Source organism: Antechinus flavipes, chromosome 4, assembly GCF_016432865.1.
Source record: "Antechinus flavipes isolate AdamAnt ecotype Samford, QLD, Australia chromosome 4, AdamAnt_v2, whole genome shotgun sequence".
Taxonomy (NCBI): Eukaryota; Metazoa; Chordata; class Mammalia; order Dasyuromorphia; family Dasyuridae; genus Antechinus; species Antechinus flavipes.
The window spans coordinates 159,554,455-159,575,674 of NC_067401.1; the positions used below are offsets into that span (position 1 = coordinate 159,554,455).

Here is a 21,220-nt window from a genome sequence, read left to right on the forward strand (position 1 = left end):
CTTTATCAAAGCTAATCCTCTATTTGATCAAATGAACTGATGCCAACCCATCTTCTCCAACAAGAGATTGCCTCTCTATGGGACTGATGATTGCCATCCCTTGTCATCACTTTAATTTATTTCCAATTTCTCCTGTTTGTTCAGGTTTAACTCCAAGGATTACTACACATGTAATTTGTTTTTTTTTTTCCTTTTTTATTTAGTATTTTATTTTCCCCAATCACAAAGAGAAACAATTTTTAAATCTCTGTTTCTAAATTTTGCGTCCTAAATTATCTCTTCTCTTTTCTAATGCTTCTCCCTCACAGAGAAAGCAAGAAATTTTATAAACAGATACATTCATATGAAACATATATTCATTTTTATCATGCTGTAAAAGAAACATAGACACCCCCCCAAAAAAACAATAAAAATAAAGTTCATTTTTCAAAGTATGCTTCCAACTGCATTCAGACACCAATAAAATATTTTTGTATTCTTTTCTAAAGTACTGTCCTTAACTTTTCACTTCTCTCACTACACTCTAATCCTTAATTATCACATTTACTCACATTTACTCCCATGACTTCAATTAGTATTTCTATAAAGATGACCTTCAAAACTATAATTCAAGTCTTGAATTCTTTTCTATGCTCTAGACTCATGTCTTCACCTGTCTAAAAGATATTTCACCTGAATATCCAAAATCTCAAACTTGAGCTTATTATATTTCCCTAAAAACTTTTTCTGACTGCACTATTTCTATCAATGGCACCAATATCTGTCCTCCATTTTCTTATTTGTTTTTAGTGAGGCAATTGGGGTTAAGTGACTTGCCCAGAGTCACATAGCTAGGAAATGTTTTGTCTGAGACTGGATTTGAACTCACATCCTCCTAACTTTGGGTCCAATGTTCTGTCCTCCATCTTCAAACTTTGATTTCTCTGACTTGTCCTCTTCTTCCACTCTTATATGTAATCAATTATCAACTCCCTATAAATCTACAAAATCCCCCTCTTTTCCAGTTCTCACCCAAACAACTCACATAATCTCCCAAATTTCTGTAGCAGCCTTCTAAACTAACCACTACTCTAGTTCTATCATTCACAACTATTCTAGACTTAACTTTATTACACAGCTATGATCTACTACTCTACTAAAATCCCTTTTTCCACCAGGTAAAACTCTTTAAGGCTCATTTCAAATATAACTTGCAAGATGAATCTATTACTTTTCTTTTTATTCCTTAAAAAAAAAAAACTTATGGAATAAATAAGCATAACTTAGTGTAATAAAAAAAAAAAAGATGACTGTAGGTGAAAACATAAATTTACTATGTGCTTGCTATTCCTTTTAAATACCCAACAAAATTATCCTATAAATTTCCTTTTTTTCCCCTCTTCTTTTTTTCTTCCTTCTCCTTCCCTCCTCTGCTCCCCACTTTTGATATGGCTAGCATTAGGTACAAAAGGATTGTGTGTTTGTGTTTGTGTGTGTGTGTGTGTGTGTGTGTGTGTTTGTATGTATGCACACACACATGCATAAATCATTCTCTACAACTTATTAGTTCTTTGTCTGGGAGCATACAGCATCTTTCTTCATGAGGCCTGTATATTTAATTAGGGTATATGATAGTCAAAACTATTTATTCACTCAAAGTCATTCTTAAAACATTGCTGTTACTACACACAATGTTCTCTTGGTTCTGCTAATTTCACTTTTCATTACTTTATGTAAGTTTTTCTATGTTTTTCTTTCTAAGATCACTGAGTTCATCATTTCTTATATCACAATATTTCATCACAATCATAACACAACTATTTTAGCCATTTCCTAATTGATGGGTATCCCTAAAATTCCCAGATAAGCTATAAACATTTTAGAACATATAGATTCTTTTCATTTTTCCCTAATCATCTATGGAAACAGAACTAGTAGTGGTATTTATAGGATAAAGGATAAAAGGCATTTATAACTTTTGGGGCATAATTCCGGATTTCTCTCCCATGGCTAGACCAGGTCACAATTCCACCAAAAATGAATTAGTGTTCCAATTTTTCCATATCCCCTTCAACATTTTCCCTTTCCCTTTCAAACATTTTAGTCAATCCGATAGGTGTAAAATGATATCTCAAGGTTGTTTTGATATGCATAATTCCCTCTAACGTTATCTATGTTTGTTTTACTTGCACAAAACCTTTTTAATTTAACATAATCAAAATTATTCATTTTATACCTAACTTTGCTCTATCTCTTTTTTATTCATTAATTGTTTGCCAATTTATTATAGCTTGATAAGTAATACGTTCCATGTGCTTCTAGTTTTCTTGTAATATCTCTCTTCTTATCTAGGGCATATCCATTTTGACCTTAGCCTTCCTGGTAAATGGTATATGATATTGATCTATACCCAGTTTCTGTGATAGTGCTTTCCAGTTTTTCTTTTCTCAAACCTCAAGTATATAATCATTATGTTCTGTTTTATATTATATTTATTTGTGCTGGTGAATTCAGCAACTTCATAGTCTTATAAGGAAATATGATGGCTACATAAATAAATCAACATCCGATACTTATATTTTCCCTAGTGCTTCTCTCCATCATACCAAAGAGATACTTAATACATATTTTTGAATTGTTTAAACACACATTTATATAAAGTAACTATCAACTATCATTTAGGGATTCTATTTTGACAATTCATTGTGTAATACATATGATTAAAATAATTATTGTTTCACCAATGTTTTGTGGCTATTATTTTGGTCTCTAAGAAAAATCATCAATAAACGATTCATTCATTTTTAGGACTAAAACAATTTGATAAACAGTTTTCAAAAATTCCTACTAACCTATCAGCTACCTGAGAAAAGGGAAGTTTTATACATCTTTATGTCTCCCACAGAATTATTTGGAAATATTAGGCATGTATTAAATATTTCTTTAATGAACAACTATATCTTACCTTCTGAACATCAGCATCGTGTTTCTGTTGTAATTTAAGCTTCTCCTCATGAAATTTACCTTCTAATATTTTTGTTTTCATCTCCAATTTCACAGGGAAAAAAAGGATTTTAAATTATAATACATTAGTTTGCTTTGTAAAATATGAAATTAATTTAAATAAAACAGCTCCTCCCGAGGAACTTATATATTTCTTCCTTTTCATTATTACTATATTTTTAAGAGTAGCAAAAAGTTCAAATATAGATTTTTATTTATCTTTTGCTTTTATGCCTTATGTCTTTTACATACATATAGTATTTCATTAACCTTTCATGGAATATTTTAGCTAAGTGCTTTCAAAGACCTAAGGCACTCATAGATTAAATGATTTGTCCAAGATCATATAGTCAATATGTGTCAGACAACAAATTTGAACCTATGCATTCCTACTTTGAAGGTCAGCTCTATATTCAGTAACACATAATTCCTCTCATATTGAGATCTATCAGAGACTTACAAAATGAGAATATATACCATATTAATCTTGTAATTTTATTCATATAGAAAATCTCCTTTAAGTACTTTTTTAAAAAATTCTTTCCCCAATACTAAACACTCTAAGATCCTTAAAAATAATGACCTTGTCCATTTTATGTTTGTTAAAACTTTCTACCCTCTTCCAGCAACATAGAATTTTCTTCACAAACATTTGTTGGAAATAGTTATTAATGCATATAAAATTTAAGCTCTAAAAGTTATCTTACTCAAAAGTTTTAAGAGAAAAAATGAAACTAACAAATACAAATTGTAGACAAGAATGGTCACTTGCAACTTTACTGCACTCTCTAAGTAGTGCTTCAAAGTTGTATCTATAATTAGATACTTTTTACTAGGCAAAACATCTGCACATATTCTTCCCAGCTACAAATATAAAGCAAATTATATAACTTCTAACACAAAGTATCTTTTTTAAAATAATTTTTTATTAAAATGCCAAAACTCAAGAAGAATTTAAATTTAAAAACATCCATTCAAAATAAGCATTTATTATATTAGTAAAATATTTACATATGTAATTTTGCCAATAAATAAAAATAATAAGAGAATAAAAGAAACATACAACATAGAAACTTAATGATAGAACAAAGATGGGCCTGCATTCTTTCTAATACTTACATAAAGTTCAGGTTAACTGGCATGGGCAAAGGAATCTAAAGTCAGTGTTAGGTTCTGAGCTGTGGTGATTATATTAATTAATCACAAACAAAACTTTAACAAATAGGAATAAACTCTATCAGGTACTATGGCAAAATTGTCTGGTTTCTGGAGAGATTATAATAAAGTGAAGACAATATGATGTATTTGAAAAAGGGTCAGGTTGCCTAATAAACAGTGAGAACTAAGTAATAGTAACAATTAGGTGTAAGAGTTGTTCAAATGAGCCACAGTATGAACCCAAGCAGAAATATTGCAAAGGACTGTTTCCTAGAAGTGGATTAAATGAGGCAGTCAAAGACTGAGCAGAGAGTGGGACAAACAAATATGTAGTTGACAGATTACGATCCAGATGAAAAAAAGTTGAACTAGTAAGTTAGACAAGTTAAGTTGACAGGAAATTGCCAAGATTGATCCCAGGAAAGTAAATTCCTCCAACAAGTGTTTTTTCCCAGTACTTCAAGGACTGGGCGGTAATATAAATGTATATTCATGAGTAAACATTCTAATCTATGAGGTAAATTTCTAGTAATTCCATGCTTATGACATGGCTCTTGCTTAGGTTCCAGTTAGAAAGCAGAATTTTCTAACAATGGGCTGGGAATACTTTCTCATATCTTGTGTCACTGGAGATATCATAAAACTTAAAGACAAGATTAGTCACAGTTATTTATAAAATAAATATTAAAAATCCAGTAAAGGTAGCATGACAATAATTTATCTTAAACACACAATTAAGTGAAAGTAAGGCAGGGGCAGGTTAGAACTTGTCTTTGCCTCTAAACAAGATTCTCTTCAACATTCTGGTTATAGAAATGAGCAAGATAATAAATGAATACAAAACAACCTGCAGTTCCATATCTTCCTGCTTTTTCATGCAGATCACTTCCCAGAACACTTAAAAAAGGATATGCTGGTATCCTAGTCACTGGCATTGATAACTGTGTTTATATAATTATCTACCCTCCTCTCCTACTCACCACAATGTGTAGTAACCACCAGTCAAAACTATGCCCACTCACTCTCCCCCTATCTGGCATCCCATTCAATAGTACATTTGATTTCTTTTTTCCTAAAATTGGGAAGAACCACAAGTCCCAGATGGCATCTCTTGCCCTGAGCAGTTACATATAGGTAAGTAGGTTCCATTTTGGTTAACCAAAGGACTTAACAAGAGTCCATCATAGTTAGGTAGGATGGGGGAAGGGGGTTGTCAACACTATGAGTTGAATAATCATGCTGGCAAGTTCACAACAAATTCTCACATCACTGTCATTGCAAGTTGTCATTGATGCTATGAAAAACGGACCATTTATGCCTTTGTGGAACTCAGCCCATAGTAGTGGCCTGGAAAGATCCATGATTCCAATATCATTGGTACTTCCTCCAACAAATTAACACCAGTCCACACTCTCTTTCTCTAAGTGATTTTCTTAACCAAGTTTTCCCACAATACTCCAAAAAAGATCTATTCAAACTCAATGAAGAGTTTTATTTTCTTTTATTATCTTGTGAGTTCTAATGAGCCAAATGAAAGGCAGTATGATATAAGAGGAAGAACATTATATTTAGAATAGGAACTCAATTGATTAAAAAAAAAAAAAAGGGAAAAGGATCCATATGTGCAAAAATATTTGTAGCAGCCCTTTTTATAGAGGCAAAGATTTGGAAACTGAATGGATGTCATCAGTTGGAATTTGGCTAATAATGGTATATGACTATAATGGAATATTATTTTTCCATAAGAAATTATGAACAGGTTGATTTCAAAAAAGCCTAGAAAGATTTACATGAATTGATGCTGAGCAAAATGAGCAAAACCAAGAAAACGTTGTATATAACAAGATTATGTGATGATCAACTATGATAGACTTGGTTCTTTTCAACATTGAGGTGATCCAAGATAAGTCCAATAGACTTGTGATGGAAAGTGTCATCTGCATCAAGAGAGAGAACTATAAAGATTGAATGTGAGTCAAAGCATAGTATTTTCAACTTTTGTTGTTCTTATTGTTTGTTTGCGTGTTGTTTTATTATCTTTTCATGTTTTGGAAAAATAAAATACATTAAAACAAAAAAGAGGAAGTCAGTTTAAATCCAGACTCTACAACTCCTATGTAACCAAGTTACTTAACCTTTTTGGCTTTTTCATCTATAAAAATAGAAGTGGCATAGATAACTAAGGTCTCTTTTAGCTCTAAACCATTATATATTTCTAAGATCTAGCTTATCAATGTGCTCATTCTTACTTTATGACCAATATAATTCCTTTGCTAATTATACATGTTTTAATGTTATCCTTAGAGGTATGATATCCCATGATTCATCCCCATAAAGTTTCACTAAAGAATATTTAGGCTTTTACAACTGTGAAAAGTTTACAACCACTAAAAATACTGTGTAATTTCCTAAAGGCAATTCTTGCCTGGCTCCTCCCCTCTACTACTCAATTCTATATTTAGTTCTCTATCTACCTGAAACTTGCCACTTCATTGAAAGTAGAAAAACACAGTCCAAGGGAAAGCTGACATCACTGTCAATTCTTGGTAATACTTGTTCCACAGTGTTAAAGGAGATACATTTGCCAAACATGTCATGTAAAATGCTTTGCCTAAGGTCCAAACAAAAGAAGCATTTCTTATTAATGGAGATGTCATTGGTACATAACATTGCACTAATTATATCAAGCCCTACAATACTGCAAAGGCCTCTCAGTAAAATCTTTAATAATAAACACTATAAAACCTAGTAGGAACATTTCTCTCTCTGAGAATTGCCATGTACACAATGTCAGCTGATAGGATGGGCCCAGGAGGTAAAAAGGGGCTTGGCCTCAGAAGCAGGAGGTCGTGTATCACAGGTGTTGAAGGAACTGCTAATAGGTTCCTTGAGATGGTGAAGGGTGTGTCCTCTTGCTAGATCTCCACCTAGGACACAGCATTAACTCCAGGTGTCTCCCTTCTGTGAATCTACCTATGCAGTACTGAGGCACAGGATAATCCCAAAAGAGAATAAGTATAAATAACTCAGGAAGAGACTGAGGGGGGGAAGGGAGGAGAGGCACCACCCTTGCACTTGCTTCCTGCTAATCCCTGCTGAGATTACTAATAAAGAAAGTGTTTTGCACCTCAAGATCAGCTTGTCTTCATATGTATCCGGGGATATCCCGAAGACTGGTATGTAAGGCCCTGGCAGTCTAGAATAGTGCACACAGATGGTCCGGTACAAAAACCAAAGTATTTAACTATTGCCTAGACATTAGGTAAGCAGCCCAAGGATTTAGTCATTAAGTCTATTTTAGACAAGGAATAACACCTTCACAGGAAGGCATGCCTGTGGCAAGAAGCTTTCATCCACCTTATCATCTATCTGGGAAGTTGGAGAAGCAAAGGAGAGAGAAAAGATGATAAAAAAGACTGGGAGGAAGATAAGTAATTTTGCAAGTTACTTCTGTTTCTAAATTCTATTATCCTATGATGGTATGAACATACAAGACAGTTTTTCCTAATGAATATCGGTGTCCTCATTCTCCCTCAACATATCTATAGTCTCAATAAGTATCCATGGTGGCAACTCTGTCATTCTCCAACCCAGCACAAGGGCACAAACTCAAACATGAAATGTCCAAAGAACTTATCAAACTCCTAAGAGAGACATATGAATTTTATATATGAGGTTAGCTGAACATAAAGAAAAGTGCTTAAGGCTATAGTTTAAACAAAAGATACAAAGTTGAACTTGATCTCTATCAGATAGCATAACCCAGGCAAGAATAAGATGAGCAGGCATGCTTTACTTTTTTAATTTTTAAAAATATTTTCCATAATTACATGTATAAATAATTTTTAACATTCATTGTTACATTTCGAGAGAAGAAAAATAGTATGCTTCAGGCAGTATTCAGATGCCATCAATTCTTTCTCTGGAGACACACAGGATTTTTCATCATAAGTCCTTTAGCTTTGTTTTAGATCATTATGTAACTAAATTCATTGTTCATTCATAGGTATTCATTGTACAATATTGCTATTACTGTGTACAATGCTGTTCTGGTTCTACTCACATCACTCTATACCAATTCTTCTAAGTCCAATTTTTCTGAAATCATCTTACTCTCATCACATTTTATGGCATACTAATATTTTGTTACAATCATACACAACAGCTTTCTCAGCCATTCCCCAAATGATGGGGATCCTTTAAAGGGAAAGTTTCATTATGAATATCTAGAATTCTGTTCAATCACTGTGTTCATCCATGTTACTGAGACTTTCAAAGTTGTTTGTCTTTGTAAAATACTGTTATTGTATAAATTATTTAAGTAATTCTGATAATTTCACTATATGTTGATTTATACAAGTACTCCCATGATTCTCTGAAACAATCCCCATATTGAATCTCACAAGATAACAGTACTCCATTATATTCATATATTATAATGTGTTCAGTCATTCCCCAATTACTGGATACCTCCTTAGTTTTCAATTCTTTGCCACCACAAAAAGATATTCCATAATACATGTATTTATTATTATTTTTATAGGGATTTGATCTAGAAATGTCTGATTACGTAGTCCCACTGCTCCATTTGATGAAATAACAGAACATAAAAACGAATAACAAAAATGGTGAACTGTTAAGATTGGAAATTGAGGCTTTCAGATTGGAAATAGTTGAATTTATACCTTATAAAGAATATATTCCTTTAAGCAGATCATTTGCACCTTTAAAAGGGCATGAAACCTTCACTGGCTAACACTTTAAGGGGCCAATTCAAAAACTGGAAAAAATGACAAACTAGGACATAAAGAAGCGTTTTATACTTGTACAAAAAAAGTATTTATATTCCTTTATAAGATAAGTTGCTCACCAACCTGATAGCTATTAATTACAGGCTGACTCAAGGATCAGTCATAACACTGGTAGCCTCTAAAAAGCAAAATTGCCATCTCTGAAGTCAGTTTAGACAAGAGTGCAGTCATTTGAGATGATTATCTCTGAAAGCTGAAAAGAAAGCCAGCAGTAAAGACAGAATCCAGTATTTTGCAGAGGATAACGGAACTGGAGGGAATTTCTCTCTCCCTTCCTTCTAGGAACAAAGGTAATTTGCTTGAAGGCAATCACTTGTACAATAGATGTGTCTACTGGCAGAAAGCAAGCCAAGAAAGATGAACTACAGAGAAGATCAGGCCCAGAGAAACAACATGACTACTAGTCTATAAAAATATTATTCCCACAGGTAGCAGTATGAAGATATCACAAGAAAAAACCATGGGGGTGCACTGTCTTTGTTCCCTGTGTTCCCTATATGTGTCTCTCAATTACTGTGCATACCCATTCTTCTAAAAAATTCTATGTATTTCTGGGAGAATATGAACCAAGTAAATGAGGAATTTGTTTTGTTACTACTGTTCATGCCTTTCTGTATAGATGCTATTCCTTGTCTAAAATAGACATAATGATTAAAGAATTCCTTGGGCTGTTTGCCTAGTGTTTAAGCAATACTTATATACTTTGGTTTTATAATATTTATTATTAGATTAACTTTTTCCTCATAGTAGATTTTACTGAGAAGCCTTTGCAGTGTTGTAGAACTTAGTATAATTAGTACAAGGTTATATACAAATAAAGTGCCTTTTGTTGGTGGTGATAGTATTTAGCTGTTTCAATCAAACCCAATTATCCATGACCCCATTTGAGGTTTTCTGGGCAGATACTGAAGGGGGTTGTCATTTCCTTTTCCAGCTAATTTTACAGTTTAGGAACTGAGGCAAACTTTTTGCAGATGATATGATGGTATATTTAGAGAGTCCTCGAGAATCAACAAAAAAATCTACTAGAAAGAATTAACAACTTTAGAAAAATAGCAGGATATAAGACAAACTCACATAAATCATCAGTATTTTCCAATTTAAAATAATTGTAGATAATAAAAAATATTTGGGAGTCTACCTGCCAAGAGAAAGCCAGGAGTTACAGGAGCACAATTACAAAATATTTTTCATACAAATAAAGTTAGACCTAACTGGAAGAATATCAAGTGCTCATAGATAAACTGGGTTAATATAGTAAAAATGACAATGCCCTTTAAATTAATCTATTTATTCAGTGCCACAGAAATCAATCTCCCAAAAAATTACTTTAGAGATATAGAAAAAATAATAATAAAACTCATCTGGAAGAACAAAAGGTCAAGAATTTCGAGGGAATTCATGGGGGAAAAAATGTAAAGGAAGGGGGCCTAGCCATACCAGACCTAAAACTGCATTATAAAGCAGCAATCATCCAAACCATTTTGTACTGACTAAGAAATAGAGGAGTGAATCAATGGAAGAGATTAGGTTCATAAAACACAATAGTCAATGACTATAGTAATCTAGTGTTTAATAAACCTAAAGACTCCAAGTTCCGGGATAAGAACTCACTATTTGACAAAAATTGCTGGGGAAATTGGAAAACAGTATAGCAGAAATTAGATATTGACCAACCTTTTATACACCATACCAAGATAAAGCCAAAATGGGTTAATGATATAGATAAAAAGGGTGATATTATAAGCAAATTAGGAATACAAGAGATAATCTACCTGTCAGATCTTTAGAGAAAGGAGAAATTTATGGCCAAAAAAGAACTAGAAATCATTATGAAATATGAAATGGATAATGTGATTACATTAAATTAACAAGGTTTTGCACAAAAATAATACAGCCAAAATTAGAAGGGAAGCAGAAAACTGGAGGAAAATTTTACAGTCAGTGTTTTTGATAATGGTCTCACTTCTAAAATACATAGAGAATTGACTCAAATTTATTTTTCCTTTCCTCAATTGATAAATGTAAAAAACATATGAATGGACAATTTTTAGAAAAAATTCTCTAGTCATATGAAAAAAAAAAGTCCTAAAGCACTGTTGATTAGATTAAGACAACTCTGAAGTACCACTTAACACCTCTCAGATTGGCTAGGATGACAGGAAAAGATATAATAAATGTTGGAGAGTATATGGGAAAACTAAGACACTAATACATTGTTGATGGATTTTTGAAAGGATTCAACAATTCTGCAGAATAATTTGAAACTGTGCCCAAAAGGTTATCAAAATGTGCACATCCTTTTATCCAAGAGTGTCTCTATTGTATTTGTATCCCAAAGAGATCATAAATGAGGGAAAAGGACTCACATGTGCAAAAAATGTTTGTAGCAACCCTTTCAGTACTGAATGATGCCCATCAGTCAGGGAATGGCTGGATAAATTATAGTATATGAATGTAATGTAATATTATATTGTGCCATAAGAAAGGATGAACAGGTTGATTTCAGAAAAGTCTGAAAAGATTTATTTGAACTGATGCTAAGTGAAGTAAGTAAAATCAAGAGAACTGTAATGGACAATGAGGAGATTCAAGGCAATTCCAATAAACTTTTGATGGTAAGTGCCATCCACCTTCTGAGAGAGAACTATGATGATTGAATGTGGATCAAAGCATAGTATTTTCACCTTGTTGTGGTTGTTTGCTTGGTTTTTTCCCCCTTTCTCTTGTTATTTTCCTCTTCTTTTTTTTTTTTTTTTTTGCATGATGAATATGGAAATATATTTAGAAGGCTTGAACATATTTAATCTATATCAGATTGGCTTGCTGTCTTGGGGAAGGAAAAGAAGGGAGGAGAGGGAGAAATTTGGAACAAAAGTTTTGTAAAAGTGAATGTTGAAAACTATTTTTGCATACATTTGAAAAAACAAAATACTATTAAACAGGAAAAAAAGAAAATGAATGATGAGAAAAAATGCTCTAAATCACTATTGAATAGAACAAAGAAAATTAAAATAACTGAGAAACCACCATATACCTATCATATTGCCTAATATGACAGAAAAGAAAAATAAGAAGTGTTGGAGAGGAATATGGGAAAATTGGAACATTGACTCATTGTTGGTGAAGTTGTGAACTGAACCAATAATTCTGGGTTTTTTTTATTTTTTATTTTTTATTTTTTATTAAAGCTTTTAATTTACAAAACATATGCATGGGTAATTTTTCAACATTGATCCTTGCAAAACCTTGTGTTCCTAATTTTCCCTTTCTTCTCTCCATCTCCTTGCCTAGATGGCAGGTAGTCCAATATATGATAAATATGTTAAAATATATGTTAAATCCAGTATATGTATACATATTTATACAGTTATCTTACTGCACAAGAAAAATTGGATCTAAGAAAAAAAAAAAACCTGAGAAGGAAAACAAAATGCAAGCAAACATCAACAGAAGGAGTGAAAATGCTATGTTGTGGTCCATACTCAATTCCTACAGGCCTCTCTCTGGGTGTATATGGCTTTCTTTATCACTGAACAATTGGAACTGGTTGAATCATCTCATTGTTGAAAAGAGCCATGTCTATCAAAATTGATCATCGTATTAACTGGGAAAACATTTTTACTGTCCAAGGTTCTGATAAAGACCTCATTTCCAAAATATATAGAGAATTGACTCTAATTTATAAGAAATCAAGCCATTCTCCAATTGATAAATGATCAAAGGATATGAACAGACAATTCTCAGACGAAGAAATTGAAACTATATCTAGCCATATGAAAAGATGCTTCAAGTCATTATTAATCAGAGAAATACAAATTAAGACAACTCTGAGATACCACTATACACCTGTCAGATTGGCTAGAATGACAATGGAAGATGATGCGGAATGTTGGAGAGGATGTGGGAAAACTGGGACACTGATACATTGTTGGTGGAATTGTGAATACATCCAGCCATTTTGGAGAACGATTTGGAACTATGCTCAAAAAGTTATCAAAGGGTGCATACCCTTTGATCCAGCAGTTTTACTACTGGGCTTATATCCCAAAGAGATTTTAAAGAAGGGAAAGGGATCTGTATGTACAAGAATGTTTGTGGCAGCCCTCTTTGTGGTGTCCAGAAACTGGAAACTGAGTGGATGCCCATCAATTGGAGAATGGCTGAATAAATAAATGAATATTATAGAATATTATTGTTCTGTACGACATGAGCAGCAGGATGATTTCAGAAAGGCCTGGAGAGATTTACATGAACTGACACTGAGTAAAATGAGCAGGACCAGGAGATCATTATATACTTCAACAATAATACTGTATAATGATCAATTCTGATGGACGTGGCCCTCTTCAACAATGAGATGAACCAAATCAGTTCCAATAGAGCAGTAATAATTGAACCAGCTACATTCAGTGAAAGAACTCTGGAAGATGACTATGAACCACTACATAGAATTCCCAATCCCTTTATTTTTGTCCATCTGCATTTTTGATTTCCTTCACAGTCTAATTATACATAATTTCAAAGTCTGATTCTTTTTGTACAGCAAAATAACTGTATGGACATGTATACATATATTGTATTTAACTTATAATTTAACATATAATGTTAAAAAATATTTATAGATCTTTTTGTGGTAACAAATAATTAAAAATTAAGGAGATATTCATTAATTGAGAAGTGGTTGAACAGTTGTGGCACATGATTGTAATGAAGTAGCATTGTAGTATAAGAAATGATAAGGGGGGTGGTTTCTAGAAAAAAACCATGACAAAAGCAATATGAATTAATAGAAAGTGAGGTAAGAAGAACCAGAAGATCATTCTGCCCAATAAGAATAATGTTTTAATGATGATGGCTGTAGTTTTTCCTTCACTCTCGTAGAGAACCATGACATCAGGGAACTATGCTATGACATGTATGTAAACTGGATTGAAGAGAGGGAGGGCTGTGCAAGATCACCTGCCTTCCTTTCTCTTCAGAGCCATCTGAGTCCAGTGACAAGATATAGATCAAGACAAGTGGAGATGGCCTTGTATGAAATAGAAGACCTTGGTAGACCTTTAATGATAATCCACTGTGATATACTTGGCTACTTTGATCAATAGAAAGAGTCAAGACAATTCAAAAGATCTCATAATGAAAAAATGCTGTCCACCTCAAGAGAGAGAAATGATGAACTCTAAGTGTAAACTGAAGTATAATTTTCTGGCTTTAATTTTTTTATTTCTTTTTTGCAATATGACTGATACAGAAATATGTTTTGCATTATCTCACATAATTGATATCATGTTGCTTGTCTTCTCAGTGGGTGGGGAAAGAGTAGAAGAGAGGGGAAGAATTTGGAATTCAATTTAAAAAACACCAAGGTCAAAAATAAATAAAAAATAAGTTTGAAAAAAGAAAGAAAAACCTGCCTCTTTATTAACTCCCCAATTTCTATCAAAGGTACCATAATCCTGCTAAATTGGGTGATGTAGGTTCTCAAGTTCAGAGCAATCCTTGATTCAACTCTCCCTCACATTTAGTGTCTATCAGATCTATCAATTCTACTTCTTTGATGTCTCTCACTTCTATCCCCTTATCTCCACTCACATGACTACAACTAAGCCTTTCATACAAATCTCTACCCTACAGCTAACAAATTTATACTCCTAAAGGTACAGTATGAACGTGTCATTCTAGTGCTGCTCAAGAAGTTTCAAAAGTTCACTACTGTTTCTAGGAATAAATTCCTCTGGTATTTAAAGCCTTCACAATCTGTGATAACCTCTCTCTCTACCCCCCTCTCTCTGTATACATACATAACACAGGTTATAACCTACTCATATATATGTGTAGGTTATAACACCAGTTATTATATGTAACATATTATAGCACAATTATAATGTCTGAGCTAACTCTCTGAAGGGCTTCAGGATCAATCAGAGTCAGGATCAAAGTCCTTGGTTTTTAGGGGGAGAAGTGAAGGAAGCAGGCAAGTTGCCATGCAGCTTGCCAAAGATGCATCCTGGACTGTGGAGTTCAGAGCCTCAAAGAGAGGCTTGTCCTGCAGCCAAATGACTCTGAGCTCTCTTCCTCAGCCCTCCAATCCTTGCTTATGATTACCTCACCACCACACATTCAGCAAGCACCAATGGTGAGGAGAGCCATCACATCACCATCTCATCTAAATATATATATATAATCATTATCTCACATTGAATAGATAATTAGCCCTAAATGTTCTGCAGTCTCAGATTCAAGTATACCTTTTCAGAGTTTCAGCCCTCTATACACAATAATCTAATCATATATATGTTATAACCTATTTTTCCCAATTGATTTTATTACATTCCCTATCACATACCTAATTCTTTGGCTGACATGTATACTGGCCACAGATATGCCTCTCCTTCCATCCATGTCTCTCCATAGTCTATCCCCCCACAGTATACCTATCTTCATCTCACCCCCAGAATGGTTTCATTATCCTTCTGTTTCTTGGAATCTAAATCTTTTCAAGTCTCAGTTCAAGTGTCACAGTTCTATATAACAACATTCCTGGAAACCCCAATTATTAGTGCTTCCCTCTCCCCACCCAGAAAAAAAAAAGCTACTTTTTATTTTATTGGTATGTATTGTACATTTAATTATCTATGTACTGTTGTTCTTCACTCTAGCAGAATAAAAGCTCCTCAAGGACAGGAACTGTTTCACATTTGTCTTTGTATCTCCTATGCTTAGTGTTTCATAGTTTTCAATGCCTAGTTTTCAATAGGGACTTAATAAATACTTATCTAAATTAATCAAGCTGAATCCGTTAGTCAAAAAAATTATTGTAGCTATATAAAATTATCAAAAAACAATTCCATATACATTGTTAACATATTTTCAAAAATCTGAAATGCTTGAGAAAAAATTCTTTTGTGCATTGCAGTAATTAAATAACAAGTAATTACACAAAAATTTTAATTTAGCTAGTACATTTTTCAAAAGTCAGTATTGAGATTCACTGTGAGCTCATGTTCATTTGAAAATGACTCACTGATACCACAGAAAAGGTCATATCAATATGATCTCCAAAAAAAAAAAAAAAAAGTAAGATTTTAGGTGAAAAAAGTTAAACATTTAAAAATGAATCTGATTTTTTTTTTATTTAAACATATTCACATGGGCAGCTCTCTGCTATTTAATGATGTGTTAATATATTATCATAAATATCAAAAACTAAAGTATCCTTTTAGTTATTCCATATTAAAGCCTTATCAATGAAAAATTAAGTACCAAAAAAAAAAAATTTAAAAGGAAAAGCTACAAGAAATGTCTTAGGAGGCAGTTACTAATAGTCCCCCCAAAATACTACAAATTTAAAAGCTAAGTTTAAAGAAAGTAAATCAAAATATACCTATCATACCAAAATGAGCTCTTTATATCACTTGTAAGTACCTCAAACATAATTTTTAATTCCAAAAAACACTAGGTAAATATCTTATCTGTAAATTATAGCAACTGAATAACAAAACAAATGGAATTTCACTAAGATAATATACATAGTGAAAAAATTTAAAAGCAAATATCTTCTCCATTATCAACAAAAACAAACTTACTTGTAATGAAATTGCTTAAAATATTCTCCAATATTAAGATGTCATTTTCTTTTGTAGATATTAACTTTCATTTATAAACAGGATGTTAAGGAAGCTACATCTTCTTGAAAAGTACAAACTTTTAAATGTCAATTTATGAAATCCTTAAGAGCCCCTTCACAAAAGGAAAAGAAAATTTTAAATTCAGAAAAAAAAAACCCTTTCCACATTCTCTATCTTATAATATTCAGTTTATGATTTAGAGGGGGGGAAAAATCAATGAAAGCCAAATTTACCTCAGTAATTGGAGCTCTACAATGCAGTTTAGCATTAATACTTTACTGGACTCCAAAGTATTTTGGATCTGAGTAATCTAGCTTGTAATATCACTCAGTTTGAATAGCTTTCGCAAAAATATCAATGATCTCTTAAAAATTCATTGCCTTATTTCAATCAACTATTTCCTCAATGTTTGTGATACATTGTGTCCTGATTACCCTGGTCTTGAATATTTTCTCCTAGAAAAGAGTTTTTGTGATACTTTTCCAATTTTACTTTTATTAGTGTGATCAAGCCTTTTCAGAGTGATTTCCAGAGTGATTCCTGCTAACTATATGTTTCCTAAGGCTCTGTCCCTGCCCTTAATCTCTTTATGTACTCTCTTATTTAGTGACCTCATAAATTTCATTTGGTTTAGTTATCTCAATTGAAATAACTCCCAGATTTGTGTTTCAGGCCACGTCTCTAGATTTAATCCACTTCAGAATGGTAAAATGGTATAATAGATAGAGCACTAAACCTGAGATTGAGAATACCTGGGTTCAAATACTGACTCATACACTGACTACTTATGTGATCTGGGCAAATCTCTTTGCTTCTCTGCACCTAAGCTTCTTCATCTGTAAAAGAAGTTGGATTCTGACATTTAAATATTCTCTAAATCAATTATTCTATGATTTAATAGATATTGTGTCTATGTATCACAATAGATCTTTCAAAATCATTGTCTTGCAGGCTGTGTAAAATAGAACATAGGATCTCTTCTCCATTCCTCCGTGTCCCTCTCTCCCCCAAACCATGCTTCTGGGGAAAGCACTACCATCCTTATCCTTATCTCACTCCTTACTTTCCCTTATCTCATGGCAATCAGTCGCCAAATCTATCATTTTTATCACCACTATAACTCATTTTGTTCCTAACTCCTCCCTTTTCTCCATGTATATGGCTACCACCTTAGCTCAGATCCTTATCACTTACATGCATCCTACTGTTTATATTCTCTTATCATCCCACTATTTAGTCTCTCTGCCTTATATCTCTCCCACCCCATCCATTTCCAAATACCAGCTTTTATGATGTTACATACAATTCCATGCATATATACCTTCAATAAACTCTAGTAATTCCCTGTTGTCTCTAGGATCAAAGAGAAATTTCTGTTTGGCACTTAACATCTGATCCTTTCCTGTCTTTTTGTCTGTGCTTTAGCCATATTGCCTCCTTGCTGTTGCTTATACATAACACCGTAACTCCTATCGGCACTACCTTTCCCCCATGATTAGAGGGTGCTCCCTGTGTTAAACTCTACTTTTTAGAAGCCCTAGTTTCTTTTTAGACTTAGCTTAAGCACAATCTTCCAAAGGAAGCCTTTTCTGACGCTCTACCTTATAGTGCCCTCCTTCTCAAATTTATGCACATGTATGTGTGTTTACACACACATATATACATATAAAGCTTTAAAATACACTAAGACTTTTTAGGACAACCTCTATGCATGTCTTGTTCCCCTCATTAGAATATAATTTGGACAGATAATATTTCACTTTTTTTCTTTGTATCTTCAACATTTAGCTGATTTTAATCTCCATGTAGCTTCTAATTAAAATTACTTTGTCAATTGAAAGGAAAAACGAGAAGAGTAAGAGTCAGAGGAGGTCAGAGAGAGACAGAAAGAAATAGAAAGAAACAAAAAACAAAATCACCAGAATATTTATTTGAATGTCAACTTGTTACCTAAACAAAACAAAATCAAAAAAGCTCCTTTCAAGTTTTTTACCCTATATTTTCCTAAAATAGAGAAAAAATGTAAAAATTCTATTTTGACTAGTATTTTTTTTGCTGATAATTTTCTTTTTCCCTAGAGGAAAAAGTAAAATCTCTCTCAAAATTAAAAAAAAAAAAGGTATTTTTTAAGTGCTTGCTACTTGCCAGGAATTGTCCTAAGCACTGGGAGCTTACATTATACTAAAGAGAGAACACATACATACACATAGGAAATAGTAGCCAGGGGAGGAACTGTCTAGGAAGTCACAGTATAACAGAAATGAAAAAGTGATTCATGGGTCATTTAGGTCATATCCCCTTGACAGAAATAATGTTAGTTTAATCAAATTAGCTATATTGTGAGGACAGAGAAGATGGCAAGATGCTCAGTGTGACTAATGTCTGGATGGGATAAAAAATATGGTTTTCTCTGGTGGAGAGAATTCTTCCTCCTTTTACTTTTTTTTTTTTTTTAAACTTTTACAACAGTGTGTGTGAGGTATGTGTGTGTGTGAAAGTTTTGTTAATATTGGACATTTACAAATTTGTCACATTGTCACTGCCATATAAGTAACAACACAAAAACTGTGGAATATATTTTATGAAAATTGCTACCATAAATCTAATAGGGTTAGCATTATTGGAAGATAGATGTAATTGGCGCAGACTTTGCGAGTTTCCAAGAAAGTTCCTGTCATTCAAAAAAGTCTTCCTTTTCTTCCTACAGAGGTGATGCTATTGTCAGTAAGTAACATACATTTGAGCATCCCCTTTGAAACCTCTAAAGAAAAGCAATACATTATATCCTTATGAGATGTTAAATGTATAACTTTATAAATTCCATCATTGAGGTGACAGCTAATTAATAGGGAAGTTCTGATAAGGGGTAAGTAGAGTAATAGGTCTGAAGTACAGACACTCCCTGAGAAAGACAGCCCATATTGCCAAATTACACTATATTGACAGACTTTAGACAGCTAGACCCAACACTAAGACTTGAGGGGTGGATAAATTTGGGGGAGAAGGAAAGATATAAGAAATAAAAATAAGTATCACAAAGTAGAAAAGAGATGTGAAAGGAAAAAGACTTTAATTATAAATAAATCCACCTCACAATTTTGTCTAACTACTACTACTAATACTGAATCAAAAATTCAAATTATGCCTCCTATTCTTAGAAATTATCTTAAAATATTCTTAGAACTATCTCAATCCTACCTCTTTTTTATGTATTAGATGGAGCAACTGTTCATCTCGGAGACTGCTGCCTTTTCCCAGACTTGATTTGGAAGTCATCTGCTGTAGAAGAAAGATTTAAATCAGCAAACTTTAAATACTTTTTAAGGCCTCATACATAGTTAAACAATATATTTATGAATGTTTGCATTCTCTTGTTTTTAATTTACAACTGAAGATGAGATTTTTATTGGTGGATATAAACATGTTTGAATAATATTAATATGATAAACAAGAATCATCTGAATCACTTAAGTGGTTAAGAAGATAATTTTATTCTCATTAGACACTGAGAGAGAATGCATAGAAACACATATTTTATAGAAAAAAAAAAATCAAGACATTCAATACCTACCAAAGACACTGGAATGGGCTTCTCTCGTAGATATCTTGGATTTTCTATCTAAAGTAAGAAAATCAAAATTAGATTTTATGTGTAGGAAGTTTTAAATATTTCTTAGAACACAAAATCAAATTACTACATGAAATTACTTGTTATGATCTTTAATATTTAACTTGTTCCATTGTAATTTTGTAATACTCAGAAAACTTAACAAGGAAAATATGAGATATAATGAAGTTTAAGATTGAATGAATACTCAAATGCCTGGATCTTGACCTCTTATTGCTTCAGTTTCTCTTTCTAAATTATGTACTTGCATTTCTGTGACTAATTTACAATTATATTTTGTAATATACATATGAAAAAGACCAAACAAATAAGATAAAGATAAAATAAAAAATTTTAAGTGTTTTCTTTATTTACTAATAGTAAAAAAGCTTTTTTTGTTCTCACTAAAGATAGTTGTATTATAATATCTTAGTATGAGTTAAATAATTGAATATGCTTTGTTTTGTTAAAAATATTGGTTTAACAATTTTTTTTAAATGTTGATTTAACACTATGATAAGAGATTCAAAGGTCTGTTTTTAACCAGATTATTTCTATTATGATTATCATAGCTTTAAAAAAAAAGCCTTTTCCCCAAATATACATATATCTAAGTCAAAATATTATCAGTTTTGCTTTTTTTGCTACCTTATGATACTCTATTTTATATCCTATTTCATCAATTATGCAAAGCTTGTTCTTAAAATTTAGCTAATTAAGATTTTTCTTTATTTCAAGGAAGTAAGAACATGATCTATGAAAGTCAGATCCCTTTTGTGGAAGACTATTGCTCAAGATGGAGAGGAAGCAGGAACAAGACAGATAACAAAATGCCTAGCAGACTGGTTTTCTAGAGGAGAGAAGGGTAGTGGTTTCAGATTTGGAGGGCAAAGATAGAGAAGACAGCAAGATATGTAGATCCTGGTTTCTTTATGGTGAATAACCTTGCTCATTTTCTTCCATGATGTCCAATATTGCTTTATTGTGTATTGGTTGAAGGATTAAGGAGGAAGGGGCCAAGAAAAGAAGCA

At 32.6% G+C, this 21,220-nt stretch overlaps 1 protein-coding gene across 1 annotated transcript in view; it reads right to left on the reverse strand.

Moving 5' to 3' along the window:
• The window catches only part of CEP112 (centrosomal protein 112), a 589,318-nt gene that overhangs the window by 478,713 nt on the left and 89,385 nt on the right, over positions 1-21,220 (reverse strand). Inside the window, exons 5-8 of the mRNA XM_051996640.1 lie at positions 20,154-20,201; positions 19,781-19,861; positions 3,751-3,756; positions 2,945-3,025 (exon numbers count right to left, since the gene is read on the reverse strand). Of these exons, the coding sequence (XP_051852600.1) occupies positions 2,945-3,025; positions 3,751-3,756; positions 19,781-19,861; positions 20,154-20,201 (216 nt within the window). The remainder of the gene's footprint in view (positions 1-2,944; positions 3,026-3,750; positions 3,757-19,780; positions 19,862-20,153; positions 20,202-21,220) is intronic.